This window comes from Rhinolophus sinicus, chromosome 2 (assembly GCF_057876585.1).
Source record: "Rhinolophus sinicus isolate RSI-liver-muscle chromosome 2, RSI-T2T, whole genome shotgun sequence".
Classification (NCBI taxonomy): Eukaryota; Metazoa; Chordata; class Mammalia; order Chiroptera; family Rhinolophidae; genus Rhinolophus; species Rhinolophus sinicus.
The window spans coordinates 20,722,593-20,741,007 of NC_142502.1; the positions used below are offsets into that span (position 1 = coordinate 20,722,593).

The following is an 18,415-nucleotide window of genomic DNA, read 5'->3' on the forward strand; positions in this document are numbered from 1 at the left end:
TTCCTGAAACATCTGTGCAAAGTAGCTTCGAAGATAAGAGTTTTCTCAGTATAAAATATGAGGTATCAGATAAAAGTCCTATTGAAAATAACAACAAAAACTTTACATAGAAAAAGAGAAACATTTCACAAAAGCACATTTTATTGATATTTTGAAGAAATATACTTGATTATCAAACAATTTCAATCCCTCTCCCCTCATTACTGATGAAGTCAGTAAAACTCTGACAGTCCAGATTTTTAAAAAACTGGATAAGGTAGAAAACAGATTTGATAGATGTGTCTATCTTTCTTATAGTGAACAAAATAGATTCTCTAATATATCAGATCATACGCCTGAGAATGTTTACTATATCAGTTTCCCAAGGCATAATAAGAGAAGTGTATCTGAAATTGTTGACAGTATGTGAATGATCTTAGCTAGTCCAGGACATTACACTAAATCCCATTTATTCACAAGGTGAACAGGTAGTTCTCCTTTCAATTATTAGAAATTTGACTATATCAAAGAAAAAATGTTATTTAGACTATAGTCTGTCTCTAACACTTTGTTATTTTTCCTTTTAAAAAGATAATGAAAGCTTCAGTCACTGAGATGGGAGAAAACAGTAAGATATGGGGGAATTCAGTAACATTGTTTTTATTATATTTATTTTCACTTTTCACTTCTATTTTAAAACAAGTAGTAGTGCTTTCATTTTACAATAGTGATATCAATTTTCCCATGCAAATAAAAATATTTAACCAAAAAAAAGAGTCAATTTAGAAAAAAAAACCTGTTACATAAATAGTAGAGGTGGTTCAATAATATGATTTTAAAAATGGTACATGAATTTGAGTATACAATTTTGAGAATATTTTTACATGACAACTTTCTAATATTTTGAAATATTTTTAAATGCTAGGTTTATATTTTTATCAAGAATCATCTAAATTAGGTTTTTTTTCTTTAATGTGGCCAAGTCAAACCATTTCAACTGATTCTAACATTTGCTTGCTTTGTTGAAACTCCAGTGGAGGCTATGACGCAGAGAAAGATGGACTAAACAAGGCTCTCTTCAAGAATGTCAGAAATGACATGATTGAGTGAATATAGCTCTGCTCCACCAAGTCAAGAACTCTGAAGCATCATATAAATGTTCTTGGGCAGTAGAGGATGTGCCAGTCCTGGAGGGAGAATGCCACAGAGGCTCTTTGTATGTTCATACAAAGAGCGAAATACTTAGTTAGAATTATAATATTCCCATCTACTGGCTGGAATCCATGTGAAATATGCACTGGAAACTTCAGCTGCTGTTGCTTTCTTGGGGTTTGCTGGAATTCTTGCTCCATCATAAATCTCCTTGGTGTAACTACCAGAATAACCATAAACACTTCCCTGAATCGATGTCTTTATAACGCTAATGAAATTTATATCTACGTTTCATGTAAAATATTCCATACTTCCAATTTAAATGTTCTTACAGAGGAAGTTGATGTAACCCCCAAAGCCAAAAGAAAAAGTGAACTATGTGGGTTTCTTTTCTCTGAATTTTGGCCCCTGGTGACATACTACAGATGTCTTGGCCTCATCAGTTAAAAAATTGGGGTTGAGAAAATTCCTTTGTTTCTAATATCTCATATTTGAGAATATTACTGTATTTAAGGCAATGGTGTGGTCACCTGATTGGAATTTCTCTTTTTCAGAAAAAACTGAAATCAGTTACTCTGAATTACCAAAAGCCTAGGTATATGGTCCATACAAGCAACAGATTAAATAATAACGCAATTCACCTGGAATTTCCACTGCTCATGTCTTATCTTATATAACTGCTATATTTGTAAATTACAAATAATATAAATAGAAAAGTATATATGAAGGAAAAAAGCAAGAAGTATTGGCAGTTACTTGAAGTATAAATCAATCAAAAATCGATTTATGGGTGATTTAGTTAATAGACAATCACATTCTAACCATTATTCTTCAACAAATAAAAACAGAGAGCAAAGTGTTGTCATATAAATGGATTTAAATGTCACAAATATTTGAACATAAAGTTGGCTTTAGTGAAAAATTAAATTACTAAAATTATTTCATTTTTTGAAACTATAAAATCCTTTAAAAACTAGTTTTCTCAAGAGAATAATCTGACAAAATACCATGAATAATTTTTTTTCTCAGATCTCTAGCAAAATGCAAATTAATTCCATGTAATGAAATGCCTTTCTCATAAAAGTGCCTTTGAAAGGAATTTTAGGTAAAAGTACAGAAGAGTGGTGCTGGAAATGAACTCAACTCATTCCACTGGTCATTAAAATGGGGGGAACTCAAGAGGATCCAGTGATAATTATTTATTTTATTAGTCTTGCAAATGCACCAATTGATTCCAATAACAGAAACTTTGTTCGAACATTAGCTATCTCCACCCTTAGAATACAATTCTTTTGTCATGTCTGACACACTACAAACAGAAAAGGTAATAATTTCTTACCATTGCTTTGTTTATCGATTCTGTTAGTAACAGGCAGGTTAGTGGTGACAGTGGGTGGTGTAGTACTAGGAGAGCTTACAGTAGCTGGTAATAAAGATGAGAAAGACGTAATTTTGCAAGGAGCACATGACAGTTAATATGGATGAGCAACCTACAATTAATTCATGACCGTCTATAGCGGAGGAATGGAAACCATTTCTTGCCACTAAATAGACTCTAAGGTTATAATGCATATGATAAAGCAATGCTTTCTATGGCACATCAAGAATTAGTGCAGATGGACTTTGGTACCATATTGCAAGAGTCTGGAACTGGCACAAAGGGAACGGAGAAAGAACATTTGGATTCTAGACCTAGGTCTGCCATTAACAGGCTAATGATCACACTGCGGATGACTAAACCTTTCTAGAACTCAGTTTCCTGTTTGTAAAAATAAAAGTTTAGAGAAGGAGTCTACACAGCTCCTATCAGCTTGAAAATTATTGAAACTAAGTCAGCCTCCCTAATACACTGAGAATAGAGAAATAAAATATCAGAGGAAAATGTATTTCTCCTTGAGGAGATAAATGTAAAGTAAAACAAAAGAGAGTAAAATATATAGATTAAATCAACCATTTACAGATCCCAGTACTTTATTAAACTTTGATGGACAAAATGGATTTCATAAGGGGAAGCCTTATGGGGGAGACATTTTCAAAGCATTATGTCATACATATGCTTCTGATTCTATTAATATTGTAACTCTCAAGGATTAAACCCTTATGTAACGCTTCGGTATCTTTCTCAGGGATTCTAGAAGAACTGTAAAGTAAAATAACTATACACATAATTTTCCTCTAGTTTATCTTAGGAGCACATTTGTATTAAATGTACATTCAGAGGTACAATAACCATTTATGTCTCAATTTTTAAAAAATTATCTAAACTTAAAACATTTAAGTGGTTACACAAAGAATTGCCGTCTAAAGGCTTTCTAGAAAATAATGAATTCTTTAATTCAAAATATGCATCCTTAACTTAAAATAGGTTCCATTCCAAAGTAATAAATAATACTTAAGAATGGGGAATTTTTTTTTGAAATCTTTATTTTTTAAATTATGATCAATCAATTACATTTATCTTAATGCAAAAATGCATCGATGAACAGAGAAACGATTTTTGGTCATATAGGACATAGGAGGGGAAAAAATAGCTGGGCATCTTGTCATTTAACCCAAGGAATCAGTACTATAGGTATGTCAGATTAAAATAAATAAGTAAGTAAATAAATACATAAATAAATATTTTTTAAAAGACCTTTAGATCTTGAACCAGGTAAAATTAAGTTTTTTTCTATGTTATTTACTTATTTTAAAACTACACCGAGTTGATAGAAAAAATTACTTAATAATATTTTCATAGGGTATTCATTGATAATAATATCAAGAATAATGTCTCAGAAAGGAAACAAAGATAATAATGAATTATACCCCTACTGGAAGCACTGAAGAGACCTTCAGTTTCTATTCATTTAGTCTTACTTCCAACCCCTGTCATTTTCATGCTCTGTTCCTCCTAATAAGAGATCCAGCTTTTACAAAAGGCATGGTCATGATTCTTAATGTGATATATAGAATATACTACTTCATAAAGAAGCATTTAATAGAATAAATGGATGAAAATGGGTCATGGGTAATTAGGAGGAGCAACGATAAAATTAAAGGAAAATATTGGTATTATTATTTTAAAACTTATGGGATTTTAATTATGTATTATTTAGCATGCAACTGTTTAGTACATAATACATAATTAGAATACTGATCATAACATAGTCATTATGCATTACAATGATTAATAAAATTATATTAATATTAGTTTACTATAACTATTTTTTTAGTATAACTATTTTTATGTTAATATATAAGCTATATTGCACATCATATTGCCTCATGGCCTTGTCTTGAGCTTCAGTGAATATTCGACTTAAGTTTTCCCCTTGTTTTTTGGACAGGAATACTTTTTCAAAACATTGAATGATTATATTTATACAGGACCTTTGCAGATATTCTTGAGAAGAAATATAGGGAAAAAAATGAAACCAACCCTTGGTTAATAGCATATAATCATTCACATTTAAAAATCTTAGTGCTTTATGGAAATGCAGTCATCCAGTTCGTGAATGCATTCTTTCTCCACACTGTACGTACTGCGCACCCACACAACTAAATCACATCCAGAAATTCTTCTGTTTGGCTGGTTTCTGGCTTCCCAAGAGAAAAATCAAGATAAAAATCAAAACAATGACAACCGCATTATCCAAAATAACAAGGAACAAACAGAGAGACTTCAGAAGACGACGCTGGCTCCCTACCTTGGCAGAGGGTCCCCAAATCGGCACAGTTGGCCAGTTCTGCTGCTGGGAGTGGGATCAGGTAGGAACCTTGATCAACACAGAAGATTATACAAGTTTGACTTATGATTTAATATTACCCAGAAAAAAAATAATCAAGAATCATATGGCTGGTATAATAGAAGCAGCTCTAAAAGAGTCCACCAGTAATACTCCAACATCAAGTAATTCTCTTAAAGTCTTTGTGTCAATTTTTGCATATGTAAAATCAACTTGTTGACATATCCCTAAAAATCTTTAACTCAGTTTATTGGCCATCCACACACGAAAGGGAAAGTCTGTGTAAAAAGTTCAGGGCCTTTTCACATAATAAATTATATGGCTTTGGTGGAAATTCATACAAATGAAATAATATAAACATCAAAGATAAGTTTCAAAGATGAACCTGGATATTAACACTCATAAAATACCTATATTCAGTTCCTAGGCACTAGCATACACTACTTGCAATTCCGGAAACATGATGTTTCCATGACTTTAAGGTGGCCTCTGTGTCTATTTATTTCTAGGTTTAACTGACTCATCCTCATTAAAAAACAAGTTTTGAGCTGATTTTCTAATAGGAGTAGTGGATTTTCTCTGTTGCACTAAATCTCTCTCTGACAATTCACAGACTTTTACGAGCAGGTTGAGGCTGGGGAAGATGGGTCAACTTATCTCAAAGTACACTACACTATGAATAAAGACAGGAGAATAAATAAACACACACTCGTAAATACATAGACTCAATTTTAAAAGGACATTTCTGCAATAGTGATTCCATGCTAATGTTTAAACATTTCCCAAACTTTCCTGTGGGACTAGGATGCGAAGGTAGAACAGGTACATCAGCTAACAAAACACGCCTAGGTAAATGGGGCGCATAAGCAGGAAGCATCCCCAGCTTAACAGCATTTTGGGAGTCATGGTTTCTTCATTACTGATTGCCTCCAGCACCTGGCCCAGGGAAGAAATCACATTAACTCAGAAAGACTCAACCCTACGGGCAAGTCTGGGATGTTAACTGGCAAGAAGCTCTCATTACAGACCTTTACATGTCCGTGCAATAAAAATTTACTGACTGTTTATAGTGTTATGAGGCACAGAGGCTGGAATAATACTTTAAGACAATGTCTCTGCTTTCAGAGAAGCACAAACGGGAAGTGGCTTCACAGTTCTCAGAGTGATGGGAGAGCTTAGCAACCCAAAGAAGGACGTGACCAGCAGCTTGGCGTGAAGGGAAAAGAGTGTGATCCATTACAAAGAAGAGTTATAACAAATATGAGGTGTCACTTGAGATGGATATTTCTAAAAGACAGAATTACTGAAACACATACCTAAAGGCAGGGAAAATATCTGGGAACCCAAACGACATGGCATTACTGGAGTAGGGTTATTTGTAGAAAATCAGTAGGAATGATCAGATACATAGGTAATGGATAGCATTGTGGAGGGCCTTGTAGAATGTAGGCAGCGTGAGTGCAGGGACTCTGTGTCTTTCTAACAATGGTGTATCCCACACACATAGTAGGTGGGTGCTAAGCGTTATTGAGTAAATTACTGAATGCATTATGAATGACTGCTCACATTTTGAACTCTTTCTTAAAGGAAATGGGGGAAAATGAAGGGCAACTAGGTAAGAAAATAAGATTTATATTTGCAAACACTTTTGAGGCTCCATAACCAACTAAAAGAGGGGAGATCCAAGAAGCATGAATAATATTAATAATTCAAACGTGGTATCGTGAGCACAATGAGGATGGACAGAAAGAGATGGATACAAGACATTTGAAAACAGAATGTATAGGATTCAGTGACTTATTGGAGAACTAGCAAAGAATGGGAAAAATGGAAGACTTTTTTTTTGGTTTCCAACTTGAGAAATTGGTACGTAATGATCTCATAGAAGGAGAAAGGAAATACTGGAAGAAGAGCAAACATAGGCAGGGTGGGTTAACCGGTAAGTCTGGTGATAGAAACTCAGGTGCCCGAGAGACATCTGGATACATGGCGGGTATACCTGATTTCATAAGAGGTCTAGCCAGGAAACACTTAACAGAAGCTTAGATGTGTCCGGGATCACTGGAGCTAGAGTGTAGATTTGAAAAGAGAACAGATGGAACCATAGCTATTCCTATATTTAAAAAGAGCTATAGATTTGAGAAGGTAACAATAGCTCCTGTAGAAGGTGGTTTTAAGTGAAGAATTCAAGTGAAGAAAATGTCATGCAGGGTGTGACAATATGAAGTATACCAGGAAGGTCAAGAATGATAAAGACTAAGAAGACCTTTAACTTTGCATTTCAATTTTGGTAGTAGCGCTACAGAAATTAGTTTCAGGAGCGTGGGAATGATGAACTCTGGACTGCCAACATTTGATTGAGGGGTCAATGAGAAAAGAGGAAGCTTGGCTATGAAAGGAAGTAGAGACAGGGAGGGGGAGTTTTAAAGATTCAAAACTTAGGCAAGTGTACTGTGGATAAAAGCAGTTGAGCAAGCAGAAGTTTCAGGTCAGCTTCAGACAGAATTGAGGTAGAATTTTATCTTGCAAGTTTTCTGCCCATGACTCTTTCCCATCACGTTTAACATGCTCTCCCTTCTCCTTCAGGTACTCTGTTTTAGTAAAGAACTCCTAAAAATTAAAAAGCTTTTAAAACTTAAAATGACTGAGGACATCTCTGCCACTGGAGCATGCAAGAGAGGAGACCCTTGGATGGAGTTCCTGTGCTTCTCAAATTACACACAATGTTGGCAGTGAAAGCCTCCTTAGGCCACTTCTGGCACTGATACAGTATCTCTGGAAGACAAAGGGAGATAAGGGGATATTGTGGGAAAGAACTTTCAAGGCTAACTACATTTCCATTGCAGTATATTAAAGAGCTTAGAGGTGGGAAGAAAGAAAGAAAATCAGAAGAGTTATGATTTACAGTAAGATATTTGATAATTTTCTTTAACATTTTATCAGTATCATTGTACAGTAACACATATAAATTTCAATTTGTGACACTGTAATGGGAAATGGTAAGATGTACTTCTAAATATCAATTGTTCCTTCTTGGGCACTTTAAGTTTAGCAAATTGTCACTGCTTTATAAATACTCAATAATCACTCTCTTATGATGATTCAATATAGTAATAGAACTTAACTTTGATGATTATTTTGGTTAAAATGGTATAAATACAAGTGACGAGCCTTATTTAGATGTAAATTATATTGATAAATAAAATCTTACATTACGAAGATACCAAATTATATAAACACATGAAATATAAAAAGTGTACACACATTTTTATTTCTAACCAGTTCTATGTTCAGCACATCTACATTAAAAAGTCACTATTGGTAGTAATTTTCTGGGGTCAACAGATTTACAAAGGAAACTGTAAGGAAGACGAGAAAATTCCCTCTCCTGGATAATGATAATATCTTCATCATCAAAGAATCGTTTTCAGAATGTGACCTATGTATGTTCACTGATTTTTGTAGATACCACAAAGGTGTTTAAAGGTATTTACTTAATACTAGCTGCTAAATTTAGACCCAAGTTTCCTTGAAAAAAAATGTAATCACTGAAAATGAGCAGTTGATGAAAAGCTGTAAAGCTGTTACTCTTTCTTCTCTATCTGTTCTTCCAAAATTATGCTACTGAAAGTCATGATTTATTTACACAAGCTGTGGTAAAAAAGATTGATGTGTAGCCAACAACTCATCTCATACCCTACTTAATGATAATCCAAATAAGAGTGGACAGCAATAAACCCTCAGCATGAGTTATAATGGGAAAAAAATAATAATTCCTTTCAAGTCCCTCTTTGCAGCTGTACGAAAGTTGATTTTTACAATTTTCCATAAATAAATATATTTAAAACAAAATTATTTCTGAAAGCCATTTATGCTCATAAAGAGTTTAAGCATCTCCAAATAATAAAGTCCTTTGTAAAGATAGAGTGATTTTATCTTTATTTTATTATTTAAAAGTAATTTAGTAATCTAAAAATTCTACACTCAGTAATTTGTTAGGGATGAAAGGAAGGAGTCAATAGTGAATCAAGAGTTTTATAACCATGAAGGACAGAACTATAACAACTGAAAATGAAAAGGTAGGAATCCAAGAGTTGATGAAGCCTGAGTAATTAAGAACAAAGTTTTGGAAATGAAAAGAAAAGCTGGTACAAATCCAAACATTTCTAGAAAAGAGTAACAACAAAGTTGGGTACTTATTAATTGTGTCTTATCTTTATAACCACAGGGGCTAATAAATGGAAGTGCTTAATAAATGCTTGTTAAATAATGTAATGTGTTTGAACTTAGACTATTCATTGAGTTATACTGTACCACTCCTCAGGAAAGAGCAGTCAGCAGTAAAATAAATAAAACTAGTAGAGAAGGCACTGTCTGTTCTTTGTGAAAACTGATGGACATTAGCCAGTATCTAAACTTGAATCATAACACAAGCAAGTACTTTCACCTATAATTACAGAGTAGGCTAGGGAAATTGTCTATCCATGGAGGCTATAAAACTGAGTATGTTCAATAAAATGGTCCTAAGAAAAAGAATGATGCTAGAAAATAAAAAGAATTGCTGCTAAATAAAGCATTTCTTTCTGAAAAGGACTAACAATATTAAACATGTTTTTTTATTAACCATGATGAAAATTTCTTAAATAAGGTATACTCCCCAAATATTCTTAGAACAGTTTAGGAAAACAAAAACAAAAATCCAATTCTGAAGCTGTTGAATTCTGAAGCTGCTTTTATAAAGGCTAGTATATTGCAAATTTGAAACAAACAGCAGGATGTTTAAATGTAGTCAGTTCTGTTCTATCTTATTTTCAAATGAAAATTTACTTAGCAATAGACTTTTGGAAAATCTACTCATTTTCTATTACAAGTTGATTCTGAAATAAATGTTCATGTTTAACAGACATTGTCCAGCCAGTGTAACATTAGGCATGGAATCACTATACTGATCGTTAGTTTTGGGAAAGTACTAGTACCATAAAGAGCAAGCCACGATATTCTGGGGGAGAGGGGAGAGGACAGATTAAAATGTTAATAGAGCATACTATTTTTTGATTTATTGAAGTTTTGCTTAGCTAACAAGCATAGATATAATCTGTGTCACAGGTATTTCCTGTCAGTTAATAAGTGACTTAGTTCTTCTACTCCCAAAGCTGATGATTAAGTAGCAGGAAACTCCCTCTCCCTCTCCTGTTATGACTCCTGAAACAGTCCAGGATATCTGAATCTGCGAAATGTGCGTGTTTAGTGTCATCATGGAATGTCAAGACCACTATAAAAATTAAAGGAATTCAAGTACATTGACTGTGTAAGCTTGTGCCACTCCTTTCAATGAAATCATTTTGAAAACTTATAGATGACTGAATTACATAAGTATGTATCTGGTGCATTCTGGTAATCTTGAGGCTTGGGAAAGGAATTTTAAAGACTGTTAAAGACAATACAAAAACTCATGGGCATGGCTGTGTTCCAGTAAAACTTTATTTACAAAAATGGATGGCCTGCCACAGGCCCTCCTCATTTGTCAATCCCTCATCTACAGGAATTCTAAGAGAAGTTTAGGAACTCTTGTATACTACATCCCTTTCATTTCATTATATTGCAGAAAAGAAACCTTATTAATTTTGTTTAAAACAAATACCGTTTAACACCCTGGAAAACTAGCATTTTCCCATAGAAGGCACTCTAGCCAGAAGAGACAGTTCCTGGACCTTCATAGTTCTCATCGGTGTAAGAATTCACTGACCTACTCTAGTACTATGTCCCACTTTCTAGTCCTGCTTATTCTGAAGCACAGTCTAATTTATACTGTTTAAGAGAGCATGGCTCTAAAACCAAACTTTCTGGGTTAAATTCCTGGCTTTGTCATGTCCTAATTGACATTGATTAAATTCCTTAATCCCTTTGCGCCTCAGATTTCTCATCTGCAATATAGGGTTAATAATAAAACCCACATCAGGGGATCTATCTTGTAGAAAATGAGTTAATATGTGTGAAATGCTTAAAACAGTACCTACTATATAATATGTATTCAATTTCAGTATAAATGAAATATTAGCAATTATTAATATACCTACCCAAATCCTTTTCTTTTCCTTTCTTTTTTTTTTTGTTTTTTGTTTTGGTTCTCATAATTCTCAAACATTGCCCCACAGAAAGGGAAATGTTAAATGGTCTATGTTATGATTTTTTAATAATGACTGAGGATATGGTGAGAACAGGCCCCTCAAATAAAGATTATCACCCTGAATGTAGGAAGTACATCATTGCCTTCTCCTCCTGTTCACCATCCCACACCAAACATATACACTTGATCTTCTCAAATTTCCTCTCTGAGTGAAAGACTTTTCAGGAGTCCCTGAAAATTCTCTGTGGCTAATCATACTGACTGGTGCTGGGAAACACCATTCACTCTTACAAAGTTTTGCAGTCTCCTTCTGGAACAAGGTCGTGGTTTACCCTCTTTCCAACAACCCACAAGGAAATACCTCTCAAATGACATCACTTAATAGCCTCCCAACATCTGCCGGAGCACCATGACCACATGGAGAGATGGGTTACCCACACAGAGGGGTAGGTGACAGGAGTTCCCCAGGCCGGAAGGGCAAACACAGGTTAGAAACTGGGGAGGAGGCCTCAGGTCTTCACAATGGCTCCCACTTTGTTCAGAGTGTTGAAAACGAATTTCTGATAGAATTCCCTCCAAAGTCACATACATGTTACTTTTTAATATAGGCCCCTTCTTCCCTTCATTAATGAGTTATCCCTGTGACTAAAATATAAACATTGTCAACACCTTAGATTCAGTCATATAACATTCAAAAGTGATAATGAAACTACCACTTCTTGTACTTTGATCACTTCTGTAGTAAAATAAGGACTTTGAAAATTAACTTATGTACATAGAGAATGTTTGATAGTTTATTTTAATTTTGTTACACAGAATTAGTTCCCTAAGTATTTTGCATTTAGCTACTTCCAATAATACCACATTTAAAGTTTCTCTGAGATCAACCACAAAGAGAAGAGTCTTTGAAACAAAGGACTAATGTTCATTTTCAAACAAACAGAAAAAAAGTTCAAAGAAAACAGTGATAATTCCTGATTATCAAAGATTTTCCTTATTTGGACAGTTTTGATATTTAATACTGACTGAGTAAATACTATTCTTTTAGGTGGTAGTTGTTTATTTAAATAATGTCATGGACATTTCATTCCAGGATGATAATGATCAACTTTTCACTGTATCCTCCTTGTGATTAAAAACAATAACTTACTAATTTCTTTTGTTTCAGTCTGGTGTTAACATTTCTATTTGAGACATAATTATAACTGTTGTTATCTTAGTGATAAACTGTGATATTTTATGACATAAAGAAAATTTAAAAATGGTAGGACCAAAAGCTTTGATTGAAAAAACATGGGGAAGGCAGTCTTTGTGACAAGAAGTCCACTGTCTTCCCTTAATGCTGGCATTTGGGAATAAACCTGTGTTTCTTTCAAAAAAGAAAAAAAAAGAAAGAAAAACATGGCTTGTAATCAAATGTATACTATGAACGGTTGAGCAGCTAACATTTTAAAAATTAAGAGAGCTCATTAATGACAACTATATATATGTATACGTACATACATACATACATGCATACACATACATGTAGGTATTTATTATACACACATGTATGTATAGTTTAATTATATGTATGCATATAATTAATTATACATACGTGTGTATAATTTCTTATTGGCAAACATATTCATAGAACAATGCTTAAAAAAAAAGAGTTAATATACCACAGACTTACCACAGCTTAGGTTGCTTTCAGCTTTGAGAGCTAGGGTTGGGATAGTCCAAAAGTCATTTTGCCAGTCGACCACATTCCCTTTCACATTACAGCTGAGGTTGGAGAGGATTTTGGAATTCATGGTAAAATTCCAAAGTCGAAAGTTATAAATGTCCCCTTTTAGAGAGGCAATTTCATTTTGATTGGAGCCCAACAACAATTTCCCATTCCCAGAAATAACTTTACTAATGGTAGAATCGCATGGAACTGCTTCATAGTTTCTTCTGAAATTTACACCAACAGAGCCCAAAGAATTATTCCAAACGATGCAGAGCTGCTCAAAGCTTTCTGTGAAAATGTCTTCTTTATCCTTTACAGGTAACACGCTGTTTAGTAAGCACTCTGAGCCAGAAATAGATAGAAAGTAGCCATTCTTGGCCTTTCCAAAACTGAGTAATTTTGGGAAGGATGCATTTGAGTAGGAGAAAGCCATCCATTCACTGTCTTCCTTGCCAATTTTGGTTGCTTCAAAACAGAGTGTGAAAGCGCTGAGCTCTGGAATAGAGACACTTTTTGCAACAGATACCTGGTAAACATCTAGCTTCTGGGGTAAAATGACCTTTTGATTCCTTAAGGACACAGCAACTAGGACAAAACATAATAATAGATAAAACATGTTAACTTCAGATACGGACTAATGAGAAGCAAAATGTCTGATATATCCAAACCCTCCACCACTCTACTCGTTGACTTGTGCCCCTCACTCCCCTCTTCCACTGTCCATCTACGCTCTAACACCAACGCATTACCTTAAACCAGTAATGATAACAGCAATAAGACACCCCACTAATTTTAACTCTAATCACCTTTGAGTTACAGCCAGCTAACTTAACAAACAACAAGTATTTTTCTTACTCTATGAACTGAAAAAAACAACAACATAAAACCAAAAAAAAAATAATTAAAAAACTACTAGTTTCAGGAAAGCTCTATTTATATTTAAGATTTTCAAAAATACGTTACTTTTCAAATCATTTCTAAAGATAACAACTAATCATTCTAGTTTTCCTCAACAACTACCTTTCACTCTATCCACGCACTCCTATGGTACCCTCTCCCCTTCAGGCACCCCATGTCCTACTCATATTCTCCGTCACCAGGATATTTGAGGGACAAAGGCAATGATAATTCCATGGAGGAGAAGGAGTCTAGTGAAACAACAAACTAAATGGAATGTTAAGCTACATTTCCTTTCACTTGGGTATTTGATCTAGGTTGTGAGGGAACAGTGGTTCAAAGGGCAGACGATGGAGCTCCCATCCCTGCTCTTCCACAGCGCTGTGTGACCTTGGACATTATTATTCGCCTTGCTCTACCCTAGTCTCTTCCTCTGCAAAGTGAAGGACAATGGCATCTATTGCACAGGTGGTTGACAGGAATTAAATAAGTTAATACCCGCACACCACTACAGCAGTGCCTGTGCCATAGTCAATACATAGCTAGTATTGATTACTAATATAGATTACTATTATTATATGAATAATAAATTCAAAATAAAAATCCATTAGCCTAGTCCTTCTGTGACATATGTGAAATTATTAAATAATACAATGGATTTAGCCCTATGCTAATCTAATAGACATGAAACATTTTGATTTGAGAGAGAAGGCACTCGCCTCAAAAATACTGTTTAATACTGGTTTCATAGGAATGCTGGTTTGAATATATTTCAATATACACCAAGGATAAATCTATGGTAAAAACTTCATTGAAATAGAAATATTCTACTTAAAAATCCATGATGGAATTTAATAGAATCATGTATTAGGTTGGTGCAAAAGTAATTGCAGTTTAAAAGGTTAAAAATAATTGCAAAAACCACAATTCTTTTTGCACCATCCTATATTTTATCTACTTTTTAAATATAAAGCAGTTTACAGATTTATTTACCCAAAGGGATGCTTATGCAATACGAAACCAGTATTCTGTATGTGTTGTTAAAATAATAAAGGCTAAAAGGAAATATGTCCATCAACATTTTGTTAGTGCTTTTGGCTAGGGGTAGATATACTCGTATAGATATTATAATTTCCTTCTTTTTTATTTTCAAATCCCCTATAATATCTGATCATTTTTAAAACATTATTTGAAAAATTAAAGCATGTGTGTTTCAATGACCAACACATACGCCTAATGTCAATTACAAACTAAATAACTCTGCCACCAAAAACACAATTTACAATAATGAGTCCGTCATTTTCATAGTGGTGTCTTTCTGTTTCGATTCTTTTCCTGATAGATAACATCTACTTAAGAAGCTCAGGAGAAAAAGATGTACAACTAAATCTCACAGTCTTAAAGCTTGAATACCTTAAGCAAAGACAGGTTTTAGAAAGACCTGAGTTATTTAAATGTTGTGATATGCCAGAATCTGAGAAATACATTTAATAAAAATGTATTTCCTTTCCTTCAATTGGCCATTTTCAAGAGGCTTTCCTCAGCTCATGTTGTCTATTAGCTTAAGTTATAAATATCTCTTTTTAAATTTTAATGTATGCTAATTTTCTATATTTGTCTCCTAACATAATTCCTTAAAAGGGCAACATGTTAAAAGCCTAAAATAAAATGATTCTAAATAGGAATGTTTTAAATGTTCAGTGAAGAGATGTTACATTTCCAGATTTTAATTATTAGCTGTGGAATATCTAGTGTCTTCCAAGCAGCCTCTAAATGTTCTGCATATAAACAATATAAAAGAATCCAGCTCTACTGCAACCAGATTTTGGATCTGGTAACTATATATTGCTAATGAGAATACTCAGAGAATATTAACAGCATCTTGCCCTTAAATTCTAATCCTAATCATTCACATTCACTTAAAAGAGCGTAACTGTCTTCTGGTCTTGTGTTTATTGTAGAACATGTTAAATGAAAGCAGAAGGCTGGCACCGCCTTTGGTTTACATACCTCTGATGTAGCTGGCATTGAAACCTTTCTTCTGGATGCTAAAGTCACTGGAAAAGGACACATGCATCTCATTCGCACTTGAGTTAAATGATAGGCCTTTAGCAGTTGCTCCGCAAAATTTAGTCTGGCTCTCTCCATTATCAAGGGATAACGAGTCATAAATGCAATTGGGAGCTTCTTCAATGTCGAAGTCATTAAACGTTATCTGAATGATGTAGCCAGTAGGGGCTCGGAGGGTCCACATGCAAGCCTGGCTGTTAGGGTAGTCGTTAGGGTAGCACGGAGAAGTAAAGATCCCAGAAGGGTTGGATAGGACAACCCTGCAGTTGGCACATCCCCACACTGTTGGCAAGACCAAAGAGAGACAGAGAAAAGGACTGGGATCAGAGGCATACAACAATCCAAGAATACCACATACTGGGGACAAACAGTAAACATTGTTAAATATCAACACATATTCATGAAAATTAAAAGACAAACAAAACCATCTCAAGGAAAAAGAAGTACCAATAAAGCAACAAAAAGTAAAAGAAAAATACAAAATTTTAATGCAAGAATTCTTAAACTGGGGGAGGGGGGGTCATATACTCTGAAAATCTGATGAAAGTTATGGGAACTTTCTCCAGTAAAAATCATGGGAGCCACTACACTAGCACACAATTTTAGGGAATACACGAGGCCTCAGGAGGCAACAACAGATTTCACAAAGCTTCACTGACCTCGGTTAAGAATCTCTACTCTATAGAATAATTGAACTGGGTTCATGGGGGTTACAGAACCATAAAGATAGAACTCGATTATTACGAACTATGGATATAAAGCAAGAGAAACGCTTAGAAAATAAATGATTAAAGAGAAAACTACCAATGCAAAAAATAACTAAACAGGTTATCTTCTGGCAGACTGTATTTTTTCTAAAATTCAAATAAATAGTGTCATGCGGGGGACCCTGCTCGCTGCGCCATGTGTCGTGCAGGGAGGCCGGCGAGGTCTCTGCTCCCGCTCCCCACATAAGAACGCAGAATATGGTGAGGCCAAAAAGGAACACCCACGGAGCCATAAGTAGGGGAGTCATACCACTATATTCTCTCTGGCGGCACTATACTCTCACTGGAAGCTGGATCCACACTGTCCGCAAACCGCCATCCACACTTGCCAGCCCAGCCACCATCTTCTTGCTAGTCCCCATTCTTCCTCTCTCTTTGCTAGCACAGCCACAGCAGTTATATTAGTGGCCAATGGCTCACTGGTTACAGCTGATGGCCATGCAATCAGTTGATGGCCATTTACTACCTGAGCCAGCACCTGTCTATGTGAGGCCGAGAGCCTGGAAACTGCTTTCTGGGGCTCTGCCCCCACAAATAGCATCACCTTGCATTTGTGGGATATTTATAGTTTTGAAAGTACTACCATTTATCCCATTTGTTTATCACAGCTGATAATTATATACTTGTGTGATCATGTCACTTACCAATATTCAGTAAATATTTATTGGTGCCTGTTATATGCTAGGCACTGTTCTAAATAGTTAGTATATACCAATAAACAGGGACAACAATTTCTGTTGAATGATTCTTACACTGCAGTTTTGGTTCCAAGGATAAACAAACAATAATATAATGACAGATGGTGATAAGAGGTAGAGAAAAATGTAAGACAATCAATTATTTTTCAATTGTTAGTTATCCAAGGCCTGGCCACCAGCTGGAACCGGAAACCAAGGTCTACTGTCTTCCTATCTAGCAATGCTATTGCAATTAATATTCATGTTGCTTTCAAGTATTTGTATCAAAGTAGGCAGTAATCGCATTGATCCAACACTCTGGATAAAGACACCGCCATAAAACTGACACATAAATTTTCAAACAATAAATTACTTTCACCCTGTTAATGTAAATTGCTCTATATTTATTGTGTTCCTTTTTTATTAGATTGAGTAGAATGAATAGGCAATAATTTTTCTTAAAAATGGTAGTCATTACAAATATTACTTATTCTTCTATGATACAGTGATATATTCAAGGATGTACATGTTATGCTGCTCGAATTAAGTTTGCTGTTTTCTTTTCCCCGTGTCCATCTCGTGCTACGCACTGCCTTGCCTTGCCAACACTGCTCTCCATCCGTTCTTTCTCACTTGCCCTCCGTCTGCTCTTCCTCCCTAAGGCTCTCACATCTTGTACGGGCCTGGAGACAGCCAGGGGAAAACACTGGATGATCATCAAGTGTTCGCCAAAGGCTTCCCTCATCCATCCCTGGACCACCATGTTCCTCTCCTCGGCGGCATTATTCAGAGCAGTTGTGTTACTTCCTTTTGTGAGATTGTTGCTTATTTTCTGTCTTCTCCTACTAGTCTCTAGCTCAACAAGCAGAGAGTAGGTACTGTCATATTCACCATCGTCCTCCTCATAGCATCCATGACATATAAAAGACCTTTGACAACATTTGTTAAATTTATGAAAAAAATGAATAGTTTAAATGAATGGAAAAATGCCTAAATTGAAAATGACTAAGTATGGCATATAAACTTAAGTCAAACAAAATCTAAGGCTGAACCAAAGACAAAGGGTGTATGAGCTCTGGAATGTCTCTTTGGATGGGGTTTTGGGGCTCCTTCCTTCAATTACTCCACTCATACGTAGCATGGGATTAAAATGACTGGCCTTTCTGCTAAGGTTAGCTTCCCGTTACTGTATCTTGAGCTCAGGAGAGAGAAGTAATCCTGGTAAATTAAAATAATGTATCTAGTAATAGGCACTGAAGATTAAAAGAGAAAAATAGGAAGGAAAACAATATACAATTATCTGT

The 18,415-nt window shown here is 34.9% G+C and overlaps 1 protein-coding gene across 7 annotated transcripts in view; it reads right to left on the minus strand.

The window, feature by feature from the left end:
• The window catches only part of ADGRG6 (adhesion G protein-coupled receptor G6), a 134,250-nt gene that overhangs the window by 52,467 nt on the left and 63,368 nt on the right, over positions 1-18,415 (minus strand). For 4 of the 7 annotated variants that reach the window (XM_019756631.3, XM_019756632.3, XM_019756633.3 and 1 more), the window contains exons 3-6: positions 15,608-15,949; positions 12,662-13,285; positions 4,821-4,889; positions 2,471-2,554 (exon numbers count right to left, since the gene is read on the minus strand). In XM_019756631.3, coding sequence (XP_019612190.3) covers positions 2,471-2,554; positions 4,821-4,889; positions 12,662-13,285; positions 15,608-15,949 — 1,119 coding nt within the window. The remainder of the gene's footprint in view (positions 1-2,470; positions 2,555-4,820; positions 4,890-12,661; positions 13,286-15,607; positions 15,950-18,415) is intronic. The other 3 variants (XM_019756637.3, XM_074333641.2, XM_019756635.3) reach the window with 1 other exon arrangement.